The sequence below is a fragment of the Saxophila tyrrhenica genome (genome assembly GCF_035928015.1).
Source record: "Saxophila tyrrhenica strain CCFEE 5935 chromosome Unknown scaffold_1, whole genome shotgun sequence".
Taxonomy (NCBI): domain Eukaryota; kingdom Fungi; phylum Ascomycota; class Dothideomycetes; order Mycosphaerellales; family Extremaceae; genus Saxophila; species Saxophila tyrrhenica.
This window is the reverse complement of record NW_027041733.1, coordinates 238,053-262,503: the sequence shown is the minus strand read 5'-3', so window position 1 is coordinate 262,503 and position 24,451 is coordinate 238,053. Positions and strand designations below refer to the sequence as shown.

The window sequence follows — 24,451 nt, the reverse complement described above, 5'->3', positions numbered from 1 at the left end:
ACGTCATCCCTCAAATATCTATCTTCCAAGATGAATGAACATCGACAATCGGCTTCTCTAAAATCGCACCAGCGACGGGCGTCTCCGGGGTGAGCAGCGGTCCGTTTTCAGAGACGCATACAGGATTGATCTGGTCTACGCTGGTCGTGGATTGAAGTTGGAGACAGGCACTCACTGAATTGGAATCGACGTCATGGCCGCCAGCGTCCTGGGCAAGCACCAGATCGAGAAGGCTCTCCATGACGAGCAGCGCATGATCTCGTCTGGCCGACTCAAAGAAGAGAACCCATTAGACACATCTCTGGAGTTCCGACGATTCTGTGAAGCCTGTCGAAGAGGCGACCTCAAAGTCTGTCAGGAACAGATCAGCAAGAACATCAACATCAACGCTAGGGACGAATTCGATTATACGCCCCTCATTCTGGTACGTCTCTTCTAAGAATCGTAATGGTGTAGAGCTGATTTGCTGAAGCCACCGTAGGCAAGTCTTTGCGGACACTATGAGGTCGTCCAAATGCTTCTCGAGCAAGGCGCGCTCTGTGAACGAGATACGTTCCAGGGCGAGCGATGCCTTTACAATGCACTGAATGATCGAATACGGAATCTGCTGCTGAGCTACGACTACAGCAAGTCTACGGATCCTTTGCAGCCTTTGGCTGGCCATATAACGAGTCTACTGTCGCGGGCTACGCCCAAGACCAGCGATATTGCTGTGCACGCGGGGGATGCGACTTTCAACCTGCACAAGTTCGTGCTCAGTGCACGATCGCCGTACTTCGCGAAGAAGCTGGCTGCAGCGCCTGAAACTCCCAGTTGGAGGTTGTCGCAAGCAGTGCCAGCAGAGTCTTTCGAGGCCTGCATACGCTACATCTACATGGGCGAGGCTCATGTTGCCAGCATGGAGAGCGAGGAGGAACAGGAGCAGGTCATTGCCGGGATTGACAAGCTCAGTCGGCAATTGGAGGTTCCGCAGCTGTTTGAAGGCATCTTGCATGCGGGAGACAGGAGGCAGGCGAGGCAACGGCGGACCGAAGAAGTAGAGCGCGGGCGAAATCAGCTGGCGGCCTGGTTCCAGAGTAATGTGATACAGCATCGATTGGAGGTGGACACGGCGAAGGCAGACGACGTGAAGTGGGACAGAGACAATGGCATCTTTGCGGATGTGCTACTGCGAGCGGATGAGCCAGTGGAAGATGATGAGATGATGGACGAAGCACAGCCACGGATACGGCAGACGGAGGGTCCTCTTAATGGCATACCCATCGGCCACTTCCAGGCGTCGCGCTCACCCTCACGACAACGAAAACCTCAACGATCGGTTCTCTTCCCAGCTCACCGCGCCATGCTCCTTCGATCTGAAGTCTTCGCCACCATGTTCGCATCTCCTTTCCGAGAAGGCCAGGAGTTGCAACACCTGCAAATCGTACCCGTCGACTGCTCACCAGAAGTCCTCTCCATCATCTTGACCTTCCTCTACACCGAGAAAGCAGACTTTGGCCTGGGCATTGCATTAGAAGTCCTCCACGCCGCAGACATGCTCTTCATCGACCGCCTTAAACAGCGCGCCGCCCTCTTCATTTCCACCCTCGGCAACGGCTCTGCTTCCATCGTCGAATCCGAGAACCCGCGGGGCGAAACAGACATCGAAGACCTGATCAATGTCTACGACGTCGTCCGGGCAGGCTGGGACACCCGCGTCCATCGCCTCGAAGAGTTCGGCGCGCGGTACATCGCTTACCGCCTCGAACGCTTCATCGATGAAGCAGAGTTCAAAGAACTCGTGCAAGAATCCGCTTCCCGCATTCAAGGCCGTCAGGAAACAGACACCGTCGAGCTGGTCGACGATATCCGCTACTACCTCTCCGAGCGCTTCCGTCTCCGCTTCGAAGACGCTGGGCTGGACGAGATGATGGACGAGGACGTCGAAGGCGTTGCCGCGCTCCCGGAGCAGCCGGTAGACGACAAGCCGGCGTTACCGGAGGATGAAGGCGTGGACGTGCATTCAGGTCTCACGCCGCCTCATGAGGACGGCTTCGCGCCGGACCTGGACTTCTTGGAGTCGCATCAGGGTGTGGTGAGGACGTTGGATGGCGACGTGGCGGGCGATGAGTTTGCGCAGGATGCGATGAATTATCAGATTTTGCTTGGGAAGCTGGATACGTTGATGGAGAATTTGGGTTTGGATGGGTAGGATGATGGGTGGGAGTATGTAGAGAATAGAATTGTGTCTTTACTTTCATCTGCGTATCTCTGGCGAGCTTGCGTCTCGTCCTCGAGCGCTCACTCATCTCCATGTCCTCTGGAAGATGTGCATGTATTCCACACGCGATGAGAGTACCGGAGAGTATTATGATATGTATTACACATTCAAAGTTCAAGGTGCGAACGATGGCGCGTAGGCGCTGAGGCGCTTTCGCTCGATCAGAAGCTGTAGGTATTTGAAGTCGGAATACGTAGCAAGAGATATGGTCGGCGGTACTGGCTTCTCCATGACACGACCACATGCTATGAAGCCTCCTGCTCGACAATGCCATGCTTGCTGTCTCAGATAACCAACCTGACCAACCATGGCTCCATGACACAATGGCCCGCTATGAAACCTCCTGGTCGTAGATGCCGTTCTTGCTATCTCGGAGAACCAAGTTGTCCACCCATAGTTCGGGTGGCCCTAAGTCGAAGCCAAAGGTGAAGACGGGAGGTAGACCGAGACAGGTGATTGCAATGCTTAGTAGCTGCGCACAATACATGTAAGGTGGACCGGTGAAGAGGTAGTTCATAGTATACATCGTGATTTCTCGATTGATGCGGAAGTCCAGGCACGCTATTGCGATCCAGACAGCGATCCAGAGGCCGAAGAGAATGCCGAGGAGGCACAGGAAGTAGTTGTCGTGAGGCATATGCATTTTGCTTGGTTGTGGCTTTGGAAGTTGCCTTGTTCATGGTCTAGATAGTGGAATCGAATTTTCTAGATAGCAGCATTGAAAAGGAGAGCGCGAGCAGAAATTCTACTTATACACTGAAATGCCCCAGCGGTGGAGATATCGAACTTACCGGACGTTGAGGGGACTTTCATAGGTAAGCTTACCAAAATGCTGGTCTCCACAACTTGACAGCCCGCTGAAGAGTGGTGGGTCTTTTCGGGAGCAGTAGGGCCTGGGAGATATGTGTCCGGTGGGGTGCTTCCTTTGTCACTTGCTTGCAGACACTTGAAATATACATGTACTTGGCAGTGTTGGAAAGTGTCGCTGCTGTTCCTACCTTTCTGCCGACAGTGCAAGCCTTGGTGAGCTGTGGCAACATGCTATGAAGCCAAATTTGACAGTGCAGGAGAGCGTTGTGCATAGACTGTGAACATCCGGAGTCAGTGGTCCATAGTGAAGGTGTTCAGATTGGAAGTGAAGTCTTTCGTTCTTCAACGCGACATCGCGTGGCGCGCACGGACTGCCGCTCCCGCAAAACATAAAAGGCTTAAGTCGACCAGGATCTCCAACTGCGTTGGTGTAGTGTGAAGTCGCGAAAGTGAGGATCTTGTGCTACCTTATTGTTGAAAGTGCGATTGTCGAGCGTTGTTGCGTTTCCTCTTGGTGCTCCGTTCCAGCGGCGTCTTTCCTGAACACGACACTATTTGAAAAGCCAACAGCATCACTGTCAACCCTTCATAAACACAGCTCAAGCAGAGATCAGGACTACCACCCGCGACATGGCAGCAGCAACAAACCCCCCCTGGTCCCGTGGCATGCGTGGTATGCAAGTACATGCCGTCCCCGAAAGCGACCGCGCCTTCGACTCTCAGGGTCGCAAACTGCCCTGGGGCTACTCACTCGACCCATCTGCTGCTACGAACGGTCCGCTGCACGGAGAACCCGCCGAGAAGGGACCGTTCGGCCGCTCGCTCAGACGCAGCAGAAGCACCTTGAGCAGAAGTCGCAGCAAGACTGCAGACCCCACACGACTGGATGACAAGCTGAAGGCGGATCAGCAGCAGGCGGAGGATGCGGTGTTTGGAAGTTTGAGGAGGCGGGATAGGGAGGTGTTGGGTGAGGTGGATGGGAATACAGTTGCTGGAGCGCAGCAGGGAATGGTGTCTGGGACACAGGGCGGCAAGGGAGAGATTGAGGCTACGGAGGTCATGCTTTATGGGTTTGGCGAGGAGCTACAGTGGGCGGCGCTGGATCATTACGAGAGGGTCAGCGGTGGGACCGTGCTGGAGGACTACGATCGCCAGGCGCCTGGGCAGCGATATGATGTCGCGCGATCTCTGAGCAGAGCCACGGGTCAAAGAAGCTTGTCACGTGCAGCGCTGAGGAAGAAGAACACGTTTGCTGGAGGATTGCACTGGATCAAAATAACCTTCGACTCGCGAGGTGCCGCAGAACTGGCATGCGCTCGGAGTCCGCACATTATCAGAGGCCACCTCGTCTACGCCGAACCATACCTCGGACGCGGCCCAGGCAGAGACGAACCGATCTACGCTTCCCAAGCAGGAGCCCAGATCACCGACCCCGTCCTCCCACCCAGCTTCTCGACGAACACTCTCAACATAGGAGGTAGCCCGAACAGCTCCGCAACAGCAAGCTCCGCCACCGCCACCGCACCCCGCAACCAGAGCCTTCCGCACTCCCAGTCGACACCGACCCTCGCCAACACCTCCCCCTCCTCAACCACGACCCTCCAGCCGCAACCCAACCAATCGCTAGCTGCACAACCATCCCAAGCAACCATCCGACGCCGCCGCATCTCCGGCGTAACACCCGCTCAAATCCTACCCGTCGACGCAGCGCTGATGCCGAAACCGCCGAAGAAGTCCTGGAGCAGTTTGCTCGGCGCCGGAGAAGTGATCGGCTCCACCGTCCCTAAGAGGGAGGATGGGAGTTTCGACTACGCTGGCGCGGGCGTGTATTGGCGGGTTTGGTGGTGGGTGGATCGGGTGCTGGGGACGGATTGGTTGGGGTTGAAGGGAGAGTGACAGAGGATCCAATAGTGATGCCGCTTGTGGGTGAATTGGTCGAAGTCTCTAACAAGGAGATTGAATCTGCAATGATGCTGCTGCTGCTGCCGGTAGACTAAGCATTCGAGGTTTCAGAGGAGGCAATAGGGACTGTGCAGCGTCCAGCGTTTGCAGCGTTAGCGTTTGAATGCTACCTGATACAGGGCTTCATGTATGCGATAACCGAGTCGAGCTCGGCCATCCATTCTTCTTTCTCCTTCGCAGTCCTTGCATTGAATCTTCCAAGCGCAAATCTGAACACTGATGGGTCCAACTTGGAGACGCTGATGAAATCTTCCCGTAACATGACAGCTCGATCGAGATTGCTATATCGCACTGTCGCACCAGCCTCAACAAGTGCTTTGCAACCACTGAACCACGGCATCTTCGAGGTTCCCGGGGACCGCGGGCTAACAACACAGTAATCGAGCGGCGTATCGTTCAGCCAGTCCCGCGCCTCGAGCTCATCTCCAGCATGCGGGAGGATCAGAGCAAGTGTCTCCGAGTCACGAGAGTGGACTGCACGATGTAGAACTGTCCAACCCCATTCGCCTCGAGCGTGTACGTCAACATCTGGTGTTGATAATAGTACGCGCACCACTGATGCTCGTCCTTCCTTTGCGGCCAGATGCAGGGCGGTGTTGCCCTGGCTGCGTTGATCTTGTGCCCCCGATCCAAGAGAAGCTTCACGATCTCGTGGTGACCTCTCATGGAAACTTCGCGCCGCGATACACGATTCGACTGCTCCAGGTCGATTGTAGGAGCGGAGAGTAGCGCGCGCACAATATCGGGGTAGTTCTTTTCGACGGCCAGATAAAGCGGAGAGGTATTCGAGAACTCGTGGTTGACATCAGCGCCGGCGTTGATAAGCACTTTTACGCATTCAGTGTGTCCGGAGTTGACAGCGTAGATTATCGCCGTCCAGGCGTCTTTAGTTTCCTGCTCGAGTCGGATACCCGGGGCCATTACAAGCGCCGGCATGACTTCAGCAGCACCGACATACGCCGCCAAACAGAGCGGGAAGATGGGGTGTCCGTTCGGAAACGGCGAATCCTTGTTACTCTGCGTCGCACAGGCGTTGACGTCGCTCCCGGCTTCAATTAGCATTTGTACACCTTCGGCACGGCCAGCATTCACGAAGTAACGAAATGCAGTCCAGACGTCATCGTCAGCATAGTCTACGTCGGCGCCATCTCGAAGTTGAACGATGACGCTGTCTGTATCAACATCTTTTGCTGCTTTGCTCAGCCTATAGTTCAATTTGCGCCGCTCGATCCATCCCGGCGATGGTTTCGTCGTCTCGAGGTTATTGCGTTCTGTGTTTAGATTAAGCGCCGGTCGAATTTGAGAGAGGTTAGTAACTTACTTTGATTCTGATTGACGGCGAGCGGTGCGAAATGTACTCTTCTACCATCTCCCACATCGCAAGACGCGTCCGAGTTCGATGCGCCATGCTCTCGAGCTCCGCTGGAGCCTGTGCTAGATTGTGTGGCCATCAGTGCCCTTATCCCGTCGTACCGTGTCGTCTCCAGGTCATGGCCGGATGGAAACCATGCAGAACACAGTTCTTGCCATGCCTCTACCGAGAGGAATGGAGGGTGAGGCTGTCGAGCGGGAAGTCTGGTACCGGCACGTATGTCAAACCACAACGTGGCAAGCCAGCAAGCTGGTGTCGCCGGGTGCGGGTCCAACAGTCGTACAAGCGTCAGCAGAATACATAATAGTTGACTAAGTTTGATAATGCTCATAATGCTCTTAGCAGACTTGTCTCTCGTAGAGGCTCACACTGAGTTGCACTGACATTTTCAGCTCCACTCCATGAGACGATGCCAGGTCAGTCTTGAATTGCGACCTACACAAGCACGATTCGTTCAAAAGGCCAGTCTTCGTCCCGGACTTCATCATTAATGGTGATACTCGAAGCAGCAGTCACAGCTTCGCCGTCCATCTTTCCGTGCACGTAGGCCGATCCAATCATGAAGTACTGCCTTGGTCGGATTGGGAGGAGTCGCAGGACGAATGGTACAGAGCAGCCAGCAACAATGTAGATGAGATCGCCCTCTTGGGCAGTTGGAGGAAGGAGACAGATCTCGCCGCCCGGACCGACCGAGAGCTTCGTGTCTGGAAGATGGGACGCCATTCGCATGACCCCGCTCGCGCACTCGTCCCTATCTTCCTCAGTGGGTTCGTGTCCAGCAGCGGCCTGGTCAATGAGGTCCCAGAAGGCTTCGTAGTTCTCTGCTGGAGCTTGCAATTTGACGCTCGCAAGGTTGGCTAACGGACCGATGCGGACTCGACGATTCCCTTCTGAGCCGAATGCAATGTCGAGAAGTAGAGCTCGCCGAAAAGAATCGTTGAATTCCTCTTCGGGCCTCGTAGAGCGGCATCGGAGCTGCTCCAGCATCCACTTCTGGACCTCAGCTAGATTGCATAATGCATCGCCTCTCCCCCGAGCGCAGGTGAACTGCTTCAGTGGACCAATTGTGAAGAGCCTAAGGCCACGAACAGTCAGATATCGTCCGTCCCTTCTAATGAGGGGTTGAGCATCGCCGCACGCATCGTAGAAGCCATCCAAATGAACGAGTGACAATACATCGTCATACAGATTCTTGACCTGTCCGATGCTGCTCCAGTCGATCGCCCAGGACGACATGTTGGCGTTCGAGATAGCAGTACCGCTTCCTCGTCCTATGTGATCCATTGATACATCGTGCTTGATCAAGCGGATTGTGATGTCTCGATATATGTCTTCAAGAGGTCTTTCGTAATCGGGGACGATGTCGGGTATACGCATCAGTGCCAGGAGACCATAAACCCGATCCTTCGGATTTGTTGCGTGCATGTACCTGTTGGCACCCAAAATATCGAGGCTACAACTCTTGCCTTCTTTGTACTCACGCAGTGCTATCACATGCTGCCGGAAGATCGCTCCATCTTCTAGGGCTTGCACCGCTCCAGGTGTCTGATCGGAAGGATAGAGCATCGAGATGAATGAGCCGACCTGGCGCAGCATCCGGACAGCTTTCAGGAAAACGGCATAAGGCATATGGTACTGTCCGAACAGGACGACTCCCTGCTCGCGAGCCGCCGCCAGTACAATTTCCTGCAAAATCCAGATCCTTCGCCAGAAGCTCCGGCGGAGGACTCTGGCAATTGACTTCCACCGTTCGTCGTCGAGATTTCTAAGGAACATACCGTCCTCTGAATCCAGATCCGCTAAGTTTACATTGGGGTCTTTCAGGAATCTCAGCTTCTTTGCAACTCTCCAGAATGTCGTCGTATGCTCGTCCTGTCCACCCGTCCAAAGATACACCGGCTGAGCCTTCGAGTAGATGTTGCCCATGAGTCGTACCTGCTGGCTTCGTTCGGAGGTATCAGTTTGGTTAATGCAGAGAGCGTCGAGCCAAACGAGTTGACTGGTGTTGGCTTGTCTGATGTGGCGGAGAGCAGCGTGTGCATTTTGGCCAACCCAGACAAGGTGGCCATTGAGGGCAATTGGTTCAGTCTTGCGAGTGTCCCCCCATTCGTACGAGACTGCAGCAAGCTGTACGTCTTCCAGAGACACTGTGCGAAGGGTACATTCCAAGAAGGCGTCCAAGGCCTGGGCTCGTCCCATTTCCAGAACACGTATCTCCTGCCTTCGAGCGTCTAATGGCTGATATACGGTCTGGCGCCAGCTGCTTTCAATGCAAAGACTTTCAATGCAAAGATCATCGTCGGATGCTTCGTGAAATACACGATGTCGTTTGTTGGAGTGTGCTTCCTGGTCGCTCGGTGCACGGCGACGTTTGATGGATGCTGTCTTTCTGCTTAGGAGTACCTGAGATGGCGTCTCTGAGTCCCCAGGTCCAGAAGTTACATGAAGGCTTGCCATTCAAGACAATCAGCGGTGCACGCATCTGTGAGTAGGAGAAGCAGCCATGTCACTTCGTGGTCGGATCTATGATATTTAAGGAAGCTGTGCTACGGTGCCACAGACCTGCCCTTCCAGACAAGGGCATGGCGCGTGTGCAGCGTTTCGGATTGGATTATTCGTTCGTTGGCCCTAGAGGTATGTTGTCCCACTAGCCAACGGCCTCGCATGCCTAAGCATAACGGGATGAGAAAGGAGATGGCAATTGAGAGTTACCTTCAGTTGTTTAGAACAGCATCCGACCAGTGTGTCCTTGCTCCGCGAACTACACGGTCCCTCACCGAGCTCATACCAAAGCCACCATATCATTGTGCCTCTGTACCTCTCACTCATGGCGGGGCGTCTATGGGCATACTATGTTGGCATTTATGGGCCCTAAGCGCTGCGCCCATAGCCGCCGGGGTGCCATCGGGTCGTGCGGCGCATGCTGTCAGAGCACCCGAAAGGCGACAGGGTACGACCGCGGTCATGCAACATGTTTCAGGTGAAGAGTTATTGATGTAGGTGCGCTTCCGTGAGCAAAGCGAGGTCGGAAAGGGAGCGGAGGGGTGTGAGCGTGCCACGACTTCTGCCGCAGGGCGAGACCTCACGTGATCTTCAGATCCCATCTCACCCACTCCAGACTTCACCTTCGATATCCGCCTCCCATATCGACGCCGTCCTTCACACCGCCAACATGGCTACGACGCTGATATCACAGTCGCTACCAGCGATGCGTCACGCTCACGAGAGTGCCAGCTCGGACCGCACCGTCACAATCCTCCTGACGACCTTCGCTGGCCTGGGACTTCCTCGCACCCTTTCACTTCCGGTCAGCGCATCAACAAGCGTTCAAGATGTCCTGCAGAGCATTCACAACCGGCTACCAAACGTCAACCACACGCTTATCATCACAACCACCGACAACAAACAGCTGCTCTCTTCGAGCACTGAGCCCGTCTCTACGCTGCTCTCGTCCCGAAGCGATGCGTTTCTTCCGCTCCGCCTCAGCGCGCGACTATGCGGTGGCAAAGGCGGTTTCGGCTCCCAGCTGCGCGCTGCAGGTGGCCGCATGAGCAGCCGCAAGAAGCGCGACCAGAATCAAAATACCAACGGCTCGAACCGCAATTTGGATGGCCGGCGATTGCGTGTCGTTGACGAAGTCAGGAACGTCAGCAAGTTTATGGCGGGACAGAAGGGAGAGGCCGAAAGGGCGGAGGCTGAGAAGAAAAGTGCACGCGAGGCGTACTACGACAAGATGACCAAGCAGCTCGAGTTGGTGGGAAGTGGGAAATTTGGTGGCGATAAGGGAAAACTCGATGAGGAGTATGTTGAGAGCAAGAAGCAAGCGGAGGAACAGACGCAGTTGGCGGTAAGAAATTATTACGCAAAGCAGAATAATGAGGAGGCAGAGAGGAAGGAGAAGTCGGCAAGTAAGACCTCTAAGGAAGACAATGCCTCCGACAGTGGCGTGGAGGTCGAAAGTGCCAGTGCTGGACCTAGCGAGAAAGCTGTCGCTCAGCGGGTGGAGGCAGCAGCCGCTGTCTCGCTTTGGGGATGGGATGAGGATGAAGACGACTCTGAAGACGAGGCGGAGGCGTATACTGCACCTATGCCGGAGACTGCTTTCATCGGCAAAGGAAAGGCTCCCGTGATGGTTTGAATGACTGTATGCATTTTCGAGCGGGGCGTTCATCGTAGCTTGCATCAAAGTTCTATAGCGAGAAAGTTTCCATCAAGACACCGAACTTGATCCACTGCTCACCGAAATTGTATGCTTCGTGTGCGGCACTGGCTTCAGCGTCGACGTCGGCGGAGCGCTCGAGCTACTCATCATACTGCTCGTCGTCGGACACGCTGTCCCTCCACCCGTCCCAGTCCCAACAACCGCCGTCCCACTCGCCAAAGGCAGAACACCAGACTGTCCCACAATCTGATCACTCGGCAACAACCACGTCACCACAGTGGCATTTGGAATTGTACCTTCCCACTCAAAATCACCTTCCGTAAACGACAGCACCACGTCTTGATCACTGCCAAGGTTGTTCATGAACACCACCGCCCAGCCCATGTCCGGGTTCTTCACAGCGATGAGATCGAACCAGTTCGGATCGTACGTCGTTCCTTCCATGCCTTCTAGGACTTTGTAGTTCACGGCTCCTCGTCGAATGAAGCGGGAGAATTGGCCAATCATGTAGTAGTCATTCGTCTTTGTGTACGTCGTTGAAGAATTGACAACAATCGAGCCTAAGCAGCCAGCGCAACCACCGTAAGGCGAATGCGGCCCGAAGTCTGGGTTCGTCGCCATCACCCACATCGTTCCTCCGCTGGCTCCATACCGGACGGGTGGGATGAAGTTCTGCGCAACAGCCCAGTTGACACTCCCGGCTTCAGGCAGGTAGTTGGAGCACTCTGTCATGAACTGCAGCTTATCCGGGTAAGCGTAGTGAAAGTCCCGCATCACAGAGTAATTCGCCACTGGGCCCTGGTAGCAATGCCACGCCGCCATGTCAGTATACTCCGGCGCTCCTTGTACGACTCGCATAGGATACATTGGCTGGTCGGTATTGTGGTCGTAGGCCATGACTTTGACGCCGCGGTTGTGCATTTCCTCTCCCAGCCCTTGGGCAAGGATAGCAGCTTCGTCTGCAGCGTCGAGGAACATGCACGGGTAGCCACCCTGGGAATTTAGCGGCTCGTTCATGAGTGTAAGGCCGTTGACGCTGACACCGTGGTCGAGAAAAGCGTCGACGTATTTGGAGAAATACTGGATGATCTGCGGGATGTACTGCATGTTGAAGGAGTTGTTCATGAGGTTGCTGTAGCTGCCTTCGTTCAGATTTGGAGCGATGAAGAGGCCATTGTGTTTCATCCAACCAGGGTATGACCACGGAGAGCCGAAGAGGAAGACGTCTCCTTTGTAACTGCCCATGCGGGCGATCATCTCAGCCATCGCAGAGCCATGAGGACCGATGTCGAAGTTGGAGAGGTCGAGGTCAGGTTGGCCTTGGTTGAAGGACGGGCCGTTGTCGTCGTAGGTGTATTGGTTCCCGTCCAGGTCGCTGGAGCCGATGGTATGTCGCATGAAGCCCATATTGTTGCCACCCTGGCCGTAAAGGTCTTGCATGACTCGGTCTAGCACATCGTCTTCGAGCGTTTGGAACACAGACACAGTGGACCCAGTCCAAGCATGTCCGAAGCCCAGCATCTCCTGCTGTGCGCCTCCGGTCGATGAGTCGATGACTACTCTCCTACGAGTGTCGCAAGTCGGAGAAGTCTGGTTGTGCAAGACGAGCCTTGGTGGTCGTCCTGGTGCTAGCTGCCGTGTTGTATTCGGTGCTGTTGGAATCTTCGCATCTGTGATGAAGGCCTGAGGTCGCATGACAGGATGAGCACCATCACCAATGCCGCCTCGTGGTCCATTCCCGCCTGAAACTCCGAGACCTTCGATAGACTGTGCAGCAGACGAAGCAGCCAGGAGCAAGGTGATAAGTGTAGTGGCTACAGCCATATTGCTTGCGCTATTCTTTCTGCAATGAAAAGGCCAAGGCTGGGTAGGAAATGCTTGGGGATGAGAAGCTTAGAGTGAAAGACAGCATGTACCTATTCTCGAAGCAGCCCTTCCGGAGAACCAGAGCGCGGCAATACTCATACCATCCGAGAGAGCCTCCCCGCCTCCAACGTCGCACCGACTGATGAGGTATCATTGAGATGCGGAGATACTCCAAAGTCATGTCGACGGAAGGCAGCTTACGCTCGTCATCGTGCAGAAGTCAGCAGTGCCGACAGCCGTGTGAGACGTCCAAGGTCTGGACGAAGCGCATAGCATCTTGGACCGCGCGCTTTCCGAACAAACTGCGTCTTTCAGTCTGGCCATCTCTCACGATGCGATTCAGGACGTAGTGCAGCCAGTGTGAGTAAGATCTATGTGGTACGGCAGGCGCCGTAGGATTTTAGCGGCAGCCAACGATGTCATCACCGGGTTTTCGCCGCCAACGCCGAGAGGACGACGAGTGTAGTCCGTAGTGAGTCTGTTCGATACAGCGCGACGACGTTGATATAAAGAGATAGAACGTGTCTGTAAGATTTGGACTGGATCAAAACAGATCAGACATTCAGATCACCCTGCGGACTTTCAATAGCTGCTGCTACCGTCTTCAACATATTCGAATTCAGAACAGTCCTCCCGAACACAACAATCACAATGGAGCTCTCATCAACTTTCCAAAGCCATGAGTGGACCATCAAGTACGCTCTCCAAGGAACACCAAGGGCAGGCACAGTCGTCTTCGTCCACGGCACACCATGGTCTTCGGACGTCTTCATACCAATAGCCAAAGCTCTGCTAGCCAAAGGTCAGTATCAAGTCCTGCTGTACGATCTCGCAGGCTATGGCCATTCTCAGACACTCTCTGAAGAGTCTCAACAAAGCGGCCTCTTCGCCGGAGACACATCAGTCAAGGCTCAGGGCGCTGTGCTAGCCCACCTGCTGCAGCATTTGAAGTTAGACGGCCAAGACGGAAGGCCAGCACCTGCTGTGATAGCACACGACATCGCCGGAACCATTGCGTTACGGACACATCTGATTCATAATTGCGAGTTCAGCAGCCTGCTGATGATGGACACAAACACAGTCCTGCCATGGGGCGACGGATTCTACAAGCTGGTTCGGTCGAAGCCAGATACATTTCTGGAGCTGCCGCAGGGCATATTCGGTGCTATGGTGAGGGCTGCCATTCAAAGCGCTTGCCACAACCCCAAAGTTTTGTCATCAGGATGGGAGGACGCACTTGCCCGCTCATGGGTTGCGGACGCTGGCGAGGCATCTTCCAAGGGGCAGAACATGCAGCGAAGCTTTGTGCGGCAAATAGCGCAGGCGAACGACGCTGATGTTGCGGAGATGCTGGACGCCGACATGTACTCGCAGGTGCGGTGTGATGTGAAGATTGTCTGGGGGGAGGAGGACAAGTGGATTCCACGAGAGAAGATGGACAGTTTGGCGAAGATGCTTGGTGACCGTTTGAAGGATTTTGTTGTAGTTCCTGAAGCTGGGCATTTGGTGATGTTGGATCAGCCTGAGAGAGTAGCAGTAGAGATCTTCGATTGGCTTAGATCGGAAGTATGAAAATGCAGAAATACTGAAGAATTTGATGATCTGGTGCGGTGAAACCAATGAGTCTCAAATTCTCACCGTACTTGCTGTGACAGCCAACATTCATTCTTAGAGAGCTGCCACACTTCTGTGAAATGGGAAGGCTTGAATGGTAGTCGTTGACATGGCGAACTGAAGGTGGTCGTGATACTCATTCACTCTCTCTTTGAGTCGGCCTTCCAAGCCGCCTTTGGTGTAACAAACTGCCAGACACTTCAAATCCGAAGGACTGCCTGAGTTTGATGGAACGTCTGCGAGACTCACATGCTCTTCGGGTGGCTTTTTGGAAGCATCCAGAGCGCCCGTTCTCAACTCCACCGTAGGACGAGACTGTTCCCACGTGACAACATCTGGCGTATCCTCGACACCAGACGCCTTCTCGAAGTTGAGCGGCCAACGTTCCTTGTCCAAGACGTTGGGCTCTCGAAGATCGTCAGCGTATTTCGTCGGAGCCAGGCAGGCCCAGCCATGGACCAACGGGATGCCTTGAGTGTGATTCCCATGGTCGCCTCTACTGCGCGAATCAAATGAAAGGTGTTCACATTCAAGCTCGACGTAGACAAAGTAACGATGATTTCAAAAGGGCTGACAGATGGCACACAGCGACATGTTCGTCTGGTCAAAACTGACCGCTTCTCCGCTAGGCTCATACAGACAAGATAGCCTGGCCGCCAGAAACGCGGAAGCGTGCTGATTGATGGAGTCTAAGATGTCGTTCCATGAGCGGTCGGATAGCTCGTTCCTCAGAGACACACGACGTAATGATAAATACGTCAACCCTGCGACGTGGTTTCGCAACCATTGCATGAGATCAGTCGCAGGCACAACTGCGTTCGAAAGCTCGAATCGCCTCAAGGTCGGCAAGGTGGCAGCACAGAAGCTTCGAAGCACTCGCCACGTCCAGCTTCGCGGTCTTTCTAGGAGATGATGCAGTGTGCCATCTGAAGCGGCGAGAGGTGCGGTCTCGTAGCACCAAATGTAGCGCTCCTGCAATGCCGGCATCAATGTGAGGAACCTGCTGAGCCATTGTTCTGGTACAGTCTGTCCGCGTCGGCAAAATGAGTCCAGCCCGAGCCTCAGTACTTTTAAAGTGGCGAAAGCCCTTCTCAGCGCGTTGCCTAAAGGCATCTCCTCATGTATTTCGGGCAACAGTGGAAGATTAACGCACATCAACAGAGGGTTGCCGTAATTCGTGCAGTAGTGGACAGCCGAGAGACTCTCCAATCTCAGTGAAGCCGAGGCTATGGAGTAGAGCATGTCTATGAAGAGTCTCGTGAGCATGACCGCGCCGGAAGGAGAGGCTGCAGGCTGTAGTCCAGGTAGATTCCCGATCTCGATGTGACGCAGCCTTGTCAGCGCGACCATAGCATTGGCCATGTGCGTGGCATTTGCGTTCTCTGGCCAGTCGATAGATGTTCCGGAGCCAGGCGGGAACGGGTTCAGTGCCCTGGACTTCAGGTACTTTAAGCCAGTCTTGCCAACGAACTTTGGATCGATGCATATCGTTTTGACGCGGTGCCCGAGCTGAGGATGCCTGGCGAGTTGTTCGAGTGCCCGAATTTTACTCACGTCGGTGATGTCCCATTGGCGAGCATTGAGGCTTCTTGTGAAGGCATCAGATGTGTGGTCATAGAGGTCTCGACATGTCAAGCGGAAGGGTCCCAGGTCTTTGGGACAGCGTACTCCGCAAAGAGATTTGGGAATTCCGGAGGCAGGTCTAGAAGGCCTATGATGGTTACACGTCGTCGTGTCGGTAGTCATGTAGGAGAGTAAGATGGTCAAGGAGGTGAGGTCGAAGCGATGCTCGTAAATTCGCACGGACCATGTCAACACACCCAAGCCGCTTCCAACAGTTTCTGCCCTGGAAGGATTCGCGTCGCATCCTCCGTAAGACCTCCAATATCCCCCCCCAAGCTCACCTTGCATACTGTGTTCTCTTGTCATTACCCTATCCGTACTTGCGCCCCAGAACCATCGTAATTAATCATCGGACAAACTCATGTCGTGCTGCCATTGGTTATCCCCGCTAACAGCGGCGCCGGCATCACGTTGAGACTCCGTCTCGCGGGCTGATTCAGGGACCGTCTTGGCCCTTACTAACAGGCAGAGGATACAGCACGTAGCGAGGTAGGCTTCGTACGCCTCGTACGCCTACAAGTGCATCGCACCCAGAATGCTGATGAATGGTTCTCCGATGGCTTCCCAGGCATGGGTCCGTACGCATGTCCAGGGCTGGTGTGAGAGGCTATATAAGGTAAGGAAGGCAGGACTGATCTCATCTTAAACAACAACATCCTCGAGCACCTTCTCGTTATTAAAAAGCCTATTAGCACTCTAGACTTCTCATATCCTTGACTCTTGAGAGACACCGCTACACCTCCCGTACCCACGCTCGACATCAGCTGGCATCATGAGTTTACAATACATGCGTGATGTTTTCACGAACAAAGTGTCACCCCCGAAAGACACTCGACCGTCGTTCAAGGGCCGCAATGTCATAGTTACTGGTGCTAACGTTGGGCTCGGGTACGAGACGGCCCTCAAGTTTGTCCAGCTAGGGGCGGACAAAGTCGTCCTGGCGTGCCGCTCCCTGTCCAAAGGCGAGGAGGCCAAACGCCGCATCGACGCCCAGACGAAGAAGCCACAGTCGACTGTCGTCTGGCAGCTCGACATGGGCAACTACGACTCCATCAAAGATTTCGCAGCTCGAGCGAACAGCGAGCTTGATCACCTGGACATTGCCTGCCTCAATGCCGGGGTCATGAGCATTCCGTTCAAGCAGTCGGACTACGGATATGAGCAGACCTTGCAGGTCAACGTCCTGTCGACAACATACCTGGCGTTGCTGCTCATCCCACAACTCCGAGCCAGCAAGACCGAGAAGTACAACCCCGTCCTCGAGATCGTCGGCTCGTCCAACGCCTACATCGTCAGCAAGCTAGTTTCCGAGACCGCGCCATTCGCGGCGTACAACAAGCCCGAGAACTACAGCCCCGCTCCCATGTACAACACCAGCAAACTCTTCGTCGGCTACGTTGAGCAAGAATTGACAGCGCTGGTGGCCAACAAAGAGACTGGAAGACCTGACGTGTTCCTCTCGGTCGTGTGTCCGGGAGCATGCAAGTCCGAACTAGGTCGCAATGCCGATGCATGGTACTTCAAGGCTATGCTATATGTCCTCGAAAAATTGGTGCAGCGCACCGCGGAGGAGGGAGCGAGGACGTATATCAGTGGTACTAAACCCATGGGCAAATCCCTACCATGTCTGAGACACTCACTAACCCTTTTGCTCTTCTGTTTGTAGGTGTTGATCAGGCCGAGAAGATCCATGGAGGGTTTTGGAAGAACGATGAAATCAGGCCGTAAGTACCCGTCCGTCTAGACGACTGTCTGCAGGTACTAACCCGGGGATCAGACCAGCGCCTCTCATGCAAGGTGAGAAGGGCAAGAAGCTGCAGCAAATTGTATGGAAGGAGGTGACAGATGCTCTGGCGAGAGACGTGCCGGAGGTGAGGCAATTGGCTGCATTGTGATTAAAAGTTGAGTCGAGTGACTGCGCTTCCGTGCTCAAAGTCTGGTCCGAAAGCTCTCCTCGGGTGTTGTGCAGCGTACAGCGATGTTCCTTTGTGGTCCATAGTCTAATGCATCAACTCGTTCGATCATCATCAACACAGCTACACGTGCAGTTGTTGCTGTCACGTGCAAAATGGACCAGCTTTTAGCCGGCGATCGAAAGTGGGCTGAGTCCAAGCAACGCCATGTCAACCCAAAATCGACGACCGCTTCCTTCGTCCATCACCAAGCCACACGGATGCTAAGACACCGTGAAAGCCGAGCAAGCTGAAGTCGACTCTCAGTCACAAGGATGTAGCGGAACGACAGCTCGCAGTGACTCCCCCGATCGCTGCGCGTCCAGAGAAAGGCTTGTTGTATGCCACAGATGCCAATGTCAGGTCCACTGTCCACGTGTCGTGCGGTCCTACCATTCCCCAGCGGAACAAGGGCGATACTATTGTCAGGCGGTGCATCGCCTCCAACGAGATACCGAAGACCGCCGACTCATGTGCACTGAACCCATAAAAATGCTGTCCATCGCCCTACCAGTTACTCACATAGTGCAGCCTACCTTGTGTTCCACATGGCGTTCTGTAAGCACATTTTAACATTAGAGGTCTTATTCTCGGCCGCCGTCTGTGGAGTACCAGCTTCGCGATACTGCAAACCGCAGCCTGGTGACCCCCACTGGCCTTCGAACTCAGACTGGCAGGCACTCAATGCTTCAGTGTCCGGCCGACTCTTTGCTCCTACTCCATCCGGGTCCGTGTGCCATCCAGAATGGCCAGAATATGATAACACTACTTGCACAGCTCTTGGGTCGACCTGGTCCAGCACGAACCTTCATGCTCTGGACCCAGTGTCAATTGACTACAATGACGAGACCTGCTTGCCGGCAACGGACGCACCCTGCACGGCTTCTGGATACCCAAGCTATGTTATCGATGCAGGAAGCGTCGAAGATGTTCAGCTAGGCGTATCTTTCGCGGAGAAGAGTGGAGTGCGTCTGGTGGTGAAAGCAACTGGCCATGACTTTGTCGGTCGCTCTTCTGGTCCAGCGTCGCTCTCAATCTCTACGCACAACATGCGCGGTATTGACCTGGTCAAGACGCTGAACAGCACGTCGCCTACAGAGCCTTCCGCCCTCGTCAACATCCATGCAGGAGAGCGCTTCATGGACATTCACAATTTTGCCGTCAAGAACAAGCTCACCATCCTGGGTGGAGCCGACCCTCATGTTGGCATCGGTGGCTGGACGTTGGGCGGCGGTCATGATCCGCTGACGGCGAAATATGGCATGGGAGCCGACCAAGTCGTCGAGATGGATGTCGTTACCGCAGATGGAGCTCTTCGAACAATCAATGAACATTGCGAGCCGGAGCTGTTCTGGGTGATGCGAGGTGTAAGTCCATCACAGAGAAGTGTGTAGCTCCAGACTGACAATATCGTAGTCGGGAGGTAGCACGTTTGCCGTCCTGATCTCTGTGACGGTCAAAGCGTATCCCTCCATCTCGACCGGCCTGTACACGTTTTCATACAACACTACATCTGACTCTGATACCTTCTGGGCAATGACAGCGTACTTCCACTCTCAATTGCCGAGACTGTCGAAGGCTGGCTTGTTTTCATATTACTTCGTCTACCCGCTCATGCCAGGGGTCAAGAATGAGTCCACACAAGGGATGGTTGCAGGAGAGTTCCTGGATCCAGGTCTCACAGCAACAGAGATGCAGAAGATTGTTGCTCCAATGGAAGCAGAGCTGAACGCCGCTGACTGGGGCGACCCGGTGTACAAGGGTGGCCTTGCGGACGAACACCCCGACTTCTCTGCATTCTGGGCGAAAAACAACGCCCCTCAAGACGCCGGTATCAGTGGGAAGCTGGGAAGTCGTCTCCTTGACAAGAAGGCGCTCACTTCTGACATGGCGAAGCTGAAGGCCTCATTGCGCACGTCTACGCCTGTACCTTGGAGCATTCTCGGTCATCTCGTCGCTGGTGCCGGTACGCATAGTCCGCCGGATGGCATACCGGGTAGCAGCAATGCTGTCGGTCCCGGCTGGCGCAAGGCGTACGCTCATGTTGGTAAGTGATCCACCATCCCGACTCGTGCTTTGGCGCTTACAAAACTCTGCAGTGCTGCCCAGGACATGGACACCGTTGAACGACACGCAGAAGATAACAGCATCAGATGACCTTCGTAATGCTCGAGTGGAAGCCCTTCGCCAGCTTGCTCCCGACACTGGCGCATATGTCAACGAAGTCGACCCGACTGAACCCGAGTGGCAAGACACGCTGTACGGCGACCAATACTCCCGGCTGCTCGAGGCGAAGTCGAAGTGGGATCCGACGGGTGTGTTCTGGTGCCAGCACTGTGTAAGTAGTGAGCTGTGGGATGCTGATGATCCATATGGGCTCGAAAACAGGGTCTGACGGAGTTTGGCCAGGTTGTGTCGGGTAATAGCTACGTAGTCACCAACACAATCATGTTTCTATGATTGACGAGCAAAGATGGCAAGATAAGTAGACATTAAAATGTGTTGTTAGTCGACATGTCTTGGCGTCGTTAGAGCGGCCTCCGCGTTCACGCGTTCTACATCCTTGAATTTGGAAAGGTCCAAACACTGAGGTGCTACACCACGCCGCCTGCGCTGTAGTCTCACCAATCCAATGATGAAGATTCCGAAGAGACACCTGGCTCTTCCTGTTACCGAACCATGAGCGCCCCGTCTCTCAAACCCGGACAGCAGATCGAACTTAACGACGGGCGGATCGCAACTGTACGCTTTGTGGGAAACACTTCCTTCCAGACTGGCGAGTGGGTTGGCGTAGAGCTTGGAGAGGCGACCGGGAAGAACGATGGCTCCGTCAAGGGGGAGCGGTACTTTCAGTGCCAGCAGGGTTATGGCATGTTCTTGAGACCTGCGGGGGTGAGGAGGGTTGTTGAGGATGTGAAGCCCAAGACTGCTGCGAGAGGTACAGCAACGGCGGGGAGGGGAAGGCCGAGCGGTGTGCAGCCAGGGTCCGGTGTGAATGGCACGAAAAGGCAGAGCATGATCGGTGGAGGGGGCAGTCCTACGCCTGGCGCGAGGGGTGGGATGAGTGGGATACGGAGTCCGGTCAAGAGCCCAACAAAGCAGCTGGGGAGCAACGGGGTGTCTAGCACTTCCACGTCAAGGACTAGCACACCGCCTGTGGGCAGAGGAGCGGCTGCTACAGGGGCAGCGAAGCCACGACCAAGTCTAGGACCTTCGAGTACCACAGCAGGACGGCGGACGTCTACCGTGCCTTCTGCACCCGCGAGCTCAGCACCACGATCTAGACAGTCTCTTGCTGCTCCCGCTGCGGGTGCAAGAGGACCTAGCTCTCGGCCAGCAGCAGCAGGAAAGGCACCCGCCAGTCGGGCCCCAGCTCCACCAGCAGACAGTCAAGGACGGCTCAGCTCTACGACTGAGGAGGAGACGAACGACGATGAGAGCGAGAGGCCGGAGCTACTGTCGCCAAAAGAAAGTGAAACCTCTTCACAAGCGAGTCTACCTGGCAGGAATGGAGTGCACGACGACGCAGACGATACGATAACGCAAAACTTTGCTCCACCGCCCATACCTCCTGATCCCGAGCCTTCACCCACCAGCACACGTCCCAGGCGGCCCTCATCTCCCACTGGGGCTTCGATTCATTCGCAGAAAACGATTCGGAGCACCGCCGCCTCGAAGCGTGAGATTGAGGAGCTGGAAGCGAAAGTCAGACTACTCGAACGAAAGCGACTGGAGGATCGAGACGTAAAGAAGAATCTCGAGAAGGCACAGCAAGAGCGGGATCAGTACAAGGGTATCATTGAGAAGTTACAAACGAAGTACAAGCCTCAACAGCAGGAGATCGCGGACCTCAAGCAAGCTCTGAGTGAGTTGGAGAAGAAGGGCAGCGATGTTGACGCAATTCGAGAAGAGTACGACACGGCTCTTGATATGGCGGCGGTCGATCGTGAGATGGCGGAAGAGGCCGCCGAGAATCTGAAGGCTGATGTCGATGCCCTTCGTGCTCAGAACGAGGAGATGCAACTTGAGCTGGAGATTCTGCGGGAAGAGAATGGCGAGCTCACCAAGGAGATGGGTCCCGAGGAACGGGAGAGCGCTGGTGTTGTGCAGCTACAGGCGAGCAATGATCGGTTACGGAATGCGCTTTTGGCGTTGAGAGACAGGTCGCTGGATGAGAAAGAAGAGTTGCAAGAACAGATGAAAAGTCTGGAAGACCAGGTCAAGGATCTCGACAAGATGCGCGAAGATCACGAAGAGGTTCGGGAAAAGCTGTTGCGGAGCGAGGCCAACACGGACGATCTTCGCCAGCAGCTTGAGGCTGCTTTGGAGGCCGAGGAGATGATCGAACAGTTGACCGAACGCAACAACCGGCTTGACACGGTCAACGCTGAATTGCGAGATGCTATCGAGGACCTGGAAGATCTCAAAGAGGTCAATGACGAGCTTGAGACAAACCATGTGGAGACCGAGAAGCAAATGCAGGATGAGATCGAGTTCAAAGACTCACTCCTCCAAGACCGTGAGCGCATGGCGCAGACGCTGCAGGATGCTCTGGACGACCGCAATCAAATCATTAACCAATTCCGCTCGTTTGTCAGCGGCCTGCAGACCGAGATGGCGGACATGAAGGCCAGCAAGGAAATATCGGAGACCGAAGCCAAGCAGCTTGAAGGAAAGAGCAGGGCCATGCTGGACTTGAACTTGAAGCTGCAGAACAGTGCTGCGAAGACGCAAGTGAAGACCATCGATCTAGAACTTCGGAAGCTGGACGCACAAGAAGCGAGCGAGCATTTGGCCATTGTGCAACTGTTCTTGCCCGAAGCTTTCCATACGGAGCGCGACAGTGTGCTGGCTTTGTTGAGATTCAAGCGTATTGGCTTCAAGGCCAATCTCGTGCACGGCTTTGTCAAAGAACGTATCGCATCGTTCGGATCTCGAGGGAGTGACGAAGACGTTTTCCCGGCGTGCGACGTTCTCGATAAGCTGACCTGGATCGCGGCAATGGCTGGTCGCTTCGTCAACTCCATCTGCAGCTGCTCGGTGGAGGAATTCACAAGGTATGACTCCGCGCTTTACGAGCTGGAGCCGGTCGAACGGGCTTTGAATAGCTACATTGACGGTCTGCGGAGAGAAGACCTGCGAGAACGGGATATGGCACAGGAGCTTCAGCGAAGCATCGCTGTCATGTCTCACTTGGCTAGCCTGCACGTCAAGGACGACCTTGCAAGCCATGCGGACCATCTGCTCATGCGGACGCAATGCTTGCAAAGTCAGCTCGAAAGTGCAGCGACGGCTCTGCAGCTGAGTAGAGGCATGATCGAGACATACATACCGAAGGTCTCCGAAGAAGATGATGAGGATGATGAAGGCAGTGCATCTGACTTGGCTATCATTCTGACTCGTGCCGACTCACTCGTCAACCACGTGCGAAGCGCGAAGGTCATGGCCGGGAAGGCTTATCGTGCGTTGGAAGATTTGCAAGAGAGATCCCTCACGCTGGAAGTCAGCCACTCCAACGCGTTTGAGAACACGGAGAGCGTCACGACGGAAGTGACTTCTTACACCCGCCAGGCTGGAGACGCGCTACAATCACTCTTCGGTGAGGAAGGCCGCAACGAGCTGTTCACTCCAACAGAGGTTGCCAGTGCGCTCTCCCGAGCAGCTACTTCAACTTTCGCACTTCAAGCACCTGAAGCTGGGCCTTTCTCATCCCTCGCCAATCGACTCCGAGATCTCACTAATGTCGTAACGGAGCTCGTCTCGCTGCCAACTGACCTTGACAACACTGTTGAGTTCGAGCGCGCACCTGCACCATGGGTTGCTCGAGCCAACGAACTGAAGCAGACGAAGATCACATCCATCGACACCGAAGCAGAACTCGCTCGCACAGTGGAGACACTTCACGGGAAGGAGGTGGTGATTCGGGAGAAGGAGACCGAGCTTGAAGAGCAAAGCGTGCGGATTGAGATGCTTGAGGCGAGGATGAAGGATGCTTCCAAGCGGTCGGCGAAGATTGCTGAGCTAGAGCGGAATCTGCGTGATGCTAAAGATGCGGAGCGCAGAGCCAAGCAAGATCTTGACAAGACGAAGGAAGAGAAGGATAAGGAGATCGAGAGGATCAGAGAAGAAACCGTCCGAACCACAGACGATCGCCGGAAACGAGGCTCTGCGCAAGACCTGGACTCAGATGCAATGGGCACGACAGCACGTCTGACGATGAGGCGGCAAGAGCACAAGATCGTCAGCCTCGAAGGCGCCGTCCGCTTTCTCAAGTCCGAGAACCACCGCCTCCGCCTTCCGTCGGCCGACTCACCACTCGCCGCCCAAAGCACGCTCGACTGGCTCCACCAGCCCTTCTCACGCCCTAAGACTGAAACTCGCAAGCGGAAAGAAGGGCTGCAGAAGGACAGCAAAGACGTGCTGCAGCAAATGCTCGCACTCGCCGCCCGGCCGCAGGCAGTTGATCTTACGAAGATGCCAGATAACAAACTGGCATGGCGGCCAGCGAAGGAGACCAGTAGATGGAGGGTGGAGAAGCGGAAAGAGGAGTGGGAAGGCTGGAAAGGGTGGCAGAGGGAGGTCGTTGCGGGCGTGGTAGAGAGAGGGCAGGGATGATGTAGAGTTGCGTATGATACCCATAGGTTGCTACAGTACTGCTTCGCGGTCTTTCCTCGAGCTTGCATATGCTGCACTGCTCTCGTTGTTCATTTCTAGCAGGACGTGGTCACTGGCATAGACATTGGGTACACGTACAGCCAAGCCTCTGACTAAGTTCTTGAATTCATGTGAAGAAACGCTTAGACACGGAACCTCAACCTTGTCTGTGTTAT

At 54.8% G+C, this 24,451-nt stretch overlaps 12 protein-coding genes across 12 annotated transcripts; 7 read left to right on the top strand and 5 right to left on the bottom strand.

The window, feature by feature from the left end:
• Window positions 1–193: 193 nt before the first annotated feature.
• LTR77_000123 (uncharacterized protein) lies at window positions 194–2,191 on the top strand (the record flags this gene model as incomplete). Its single annotated transcript, XM_064797391.1, has 2 exons — window positions 194–424; window positions 482–2,191. 2 exons carry the CDS (start codon window positions 194–196, stop codon window positions 2,189–2,191), a joined length of 1,941 nt encoding a protein of 646 aa, XP_064663625.1.
• Window positions 2,192–2,591: 400 nt separating this feature from the next.
• LTR77_000122 (uncharacterized protein) lies at window positions 2,592–2,903 on the bottom strand (the record flags this gene model as incomplete). Its single annotated transcript, XM_064797390.1, has 1 exon — window positions 2,592–2,903. One exon carries the CDS (start codon window positions 2,901–2,903, stop codon window positions 2,592–2,594), a length of 312 nt encoding a protein of 103 aa, XP_064663624.1.
• Window positions 2,904–3,700: 797 nt separating this feature from the next.
• On the top strand, window positions 3,701–4,966 carry LTR77_000121 (uncharacterized protein; the record flags this gene model as incomplete). Its single annotated transcript, XM_064797389.1, has 1 exon — window positions 3,701–4,966. One exon carries the CDS (start codon window positions 3,701–3,703, stop codon window positions 4,964–4,966), a length of 1,266 nt encoding a protein of 421 aa, XP_064663623.1.
• Window positions 4,967–5,473: 507 nt separating this feature from the next.
• On the bottom strand, window positions 5,474–6,483 carry LTR77_000120 (uncharacterized protein; the record flags this gene model as incomplete). The annotated part of the gene is made up of 2 exons (XM_064797388.1): window positions 5,474–6,303; window positions 6,354–6,483. The coding sequence occupies 2 exons, from the start codon at window positions 6,481–6,483 to the stop codon at window positions 5,474–5,476; spliced, it is 960 nt and encodes a 319-aa protein (XP_064663622.1).
• A 356-nt stretch (window positions 6,484–6,839) lies between these two features.
• On the bottom strand, window positions 6,840–8,603 carry LTR77_000119 (uncharacterized protein; the record flags this gene model as incomplete). The annotated part of the gene is made up of 2 exons (XM_064797387.1): window positions 6,840–8,339; window positions 8,397–8,603. The coding sequence occupies 2 exons, from the start codon at window positions 8,601–8,603 to the stop codon at window positions 6,840–6,842; spliced, it is 1,707 nt and encodes a 568-aa protein (XP_064663621.1).
• A 973-nt stretch (window positions 8,604–9,576) lies between these two features.
• Window positions 9,577–10,542, top strand: LTR77_000118 (uncharacterized protein; the record flags this gene model as incomplete). The annotated part of the gene is made up of 1 exon (XM_064797386.1): window positions 9,577–10,542. One exon carries the CDS (start codon window positions 9,577–9,579, stop codon window positions 10,540–10,542), a length of 966 nt encoding a protein of 321 aa, XP_064663620.1.
• Window positions 10,543–10,614: 72 nt separating this feature from the next.
• LTR77_000117 (uncharacterized protein) lies at window positions 10,615–12,390 on the bottom strand (the record flags this gene model as incomplete). The annotated part of the gene is made up of 1 exon (XM_064797385.1): window positions 10,615–12,390. One exon carries the CDS (start codon window positions 12,388–12,390, stop codon window positions 10,615–10,617), a length of 1,776 nt encoding a protein of 591 aa, XP_064663619.1.
• A 693-nt stretch (window positions 12,391–13,083) lies between these two features.
• On the top strand, window positions 13,084–14,004 carry LTR77_000116 (uncharacterized protein; the record flags this gene model as incomplete). The annotated part of the gene is made up of 2 exons (XM_064797384.1): window positions 13,084–13,234; window positions 13,268–14,004. 2 exons carry the CDS (start codon window positions 13,084–13,086, stop codon window positions 14,002–14,004), a joined length of 888 nt encoding a protein of 295 aa, XP_064663618.1.
• Window positions 14,005–14,100: 96 nt separating this feature from the next.
• Window positions 14,101–15,792, bottom strand: LTR77_000115 (uncharacterized protein; the record flags this gene model as incomplete). Its single annotated transcript, XM_064797383.1, has 2 exons — window positions 14,101–14,545; window positions 14,633–15,792. The coding sequence occupies 2 exons, from the start codon at window positions 15,790–15,792 to the stop codon at window positions 14,101–14,103; spliced, it is 1,605 nt and encodes a 534-aa protein (XP_064663617.1).
• A 649-nt stretch (window positions 15,793–16,441) lies between these two features.
• Window positions 16,442–17,564, top strand: LTR77_000114 (uncharacterized protein; the record flags this gene model as incomplete). The annotated part of the gene is made up of 3 exons (XM_064797382.1): window positions 16,442–17,264; window positions 17,336–17,393; window positions 17,447–17,564. The coding sequence occupies 3 exons, from the start codon at window positions 16,442–16,444 to the stop codon at window positions 17,562–17,564; spliced, it is 999 nt and encodes a 332-aa protein (XP_064663616.1).
• A 1,106-nt stretch (window positions 17,565–18,670) lies between these two features.
• Window positions 18,671–20,016, top strand: LTR77_000113 (uncharacterized protein; the record flags this gene model as incomplete). Its single annotated transcript, XM_064797381.1, has 3 exons — window positions 18,671–18,988; window positions 19,038–19,668; window positions 19,721–20,016. 3 exons carry the CDS (start codon window positions 18,671–18,673, stop codon window positions 20,014–20,016), a joined length of 1,245 nt encoding a protein of 414 aa, XP_064663615.1.
• A 284-nt stretch (window positions 20,017–20,300) lies between these two features.
• LTR77_000112 (uncharacterized protein) lies at window positions 20,301–24,236 on the top strand (the record flags this gene model as incomplete). The annotated part of the gene is made up of 1 exon (XM_064797380.1): window positions 20,301–24,236. One exon carries the CDS (start codon window positions 20,301–20,303, stop codon window positions 24,234–24,236), a length of 3,936 nt encoding a protein of 1,311 aa, XP_064663614.1.
• Window positions 24,237–24,451: the final 215 nt, after the last annotated feature.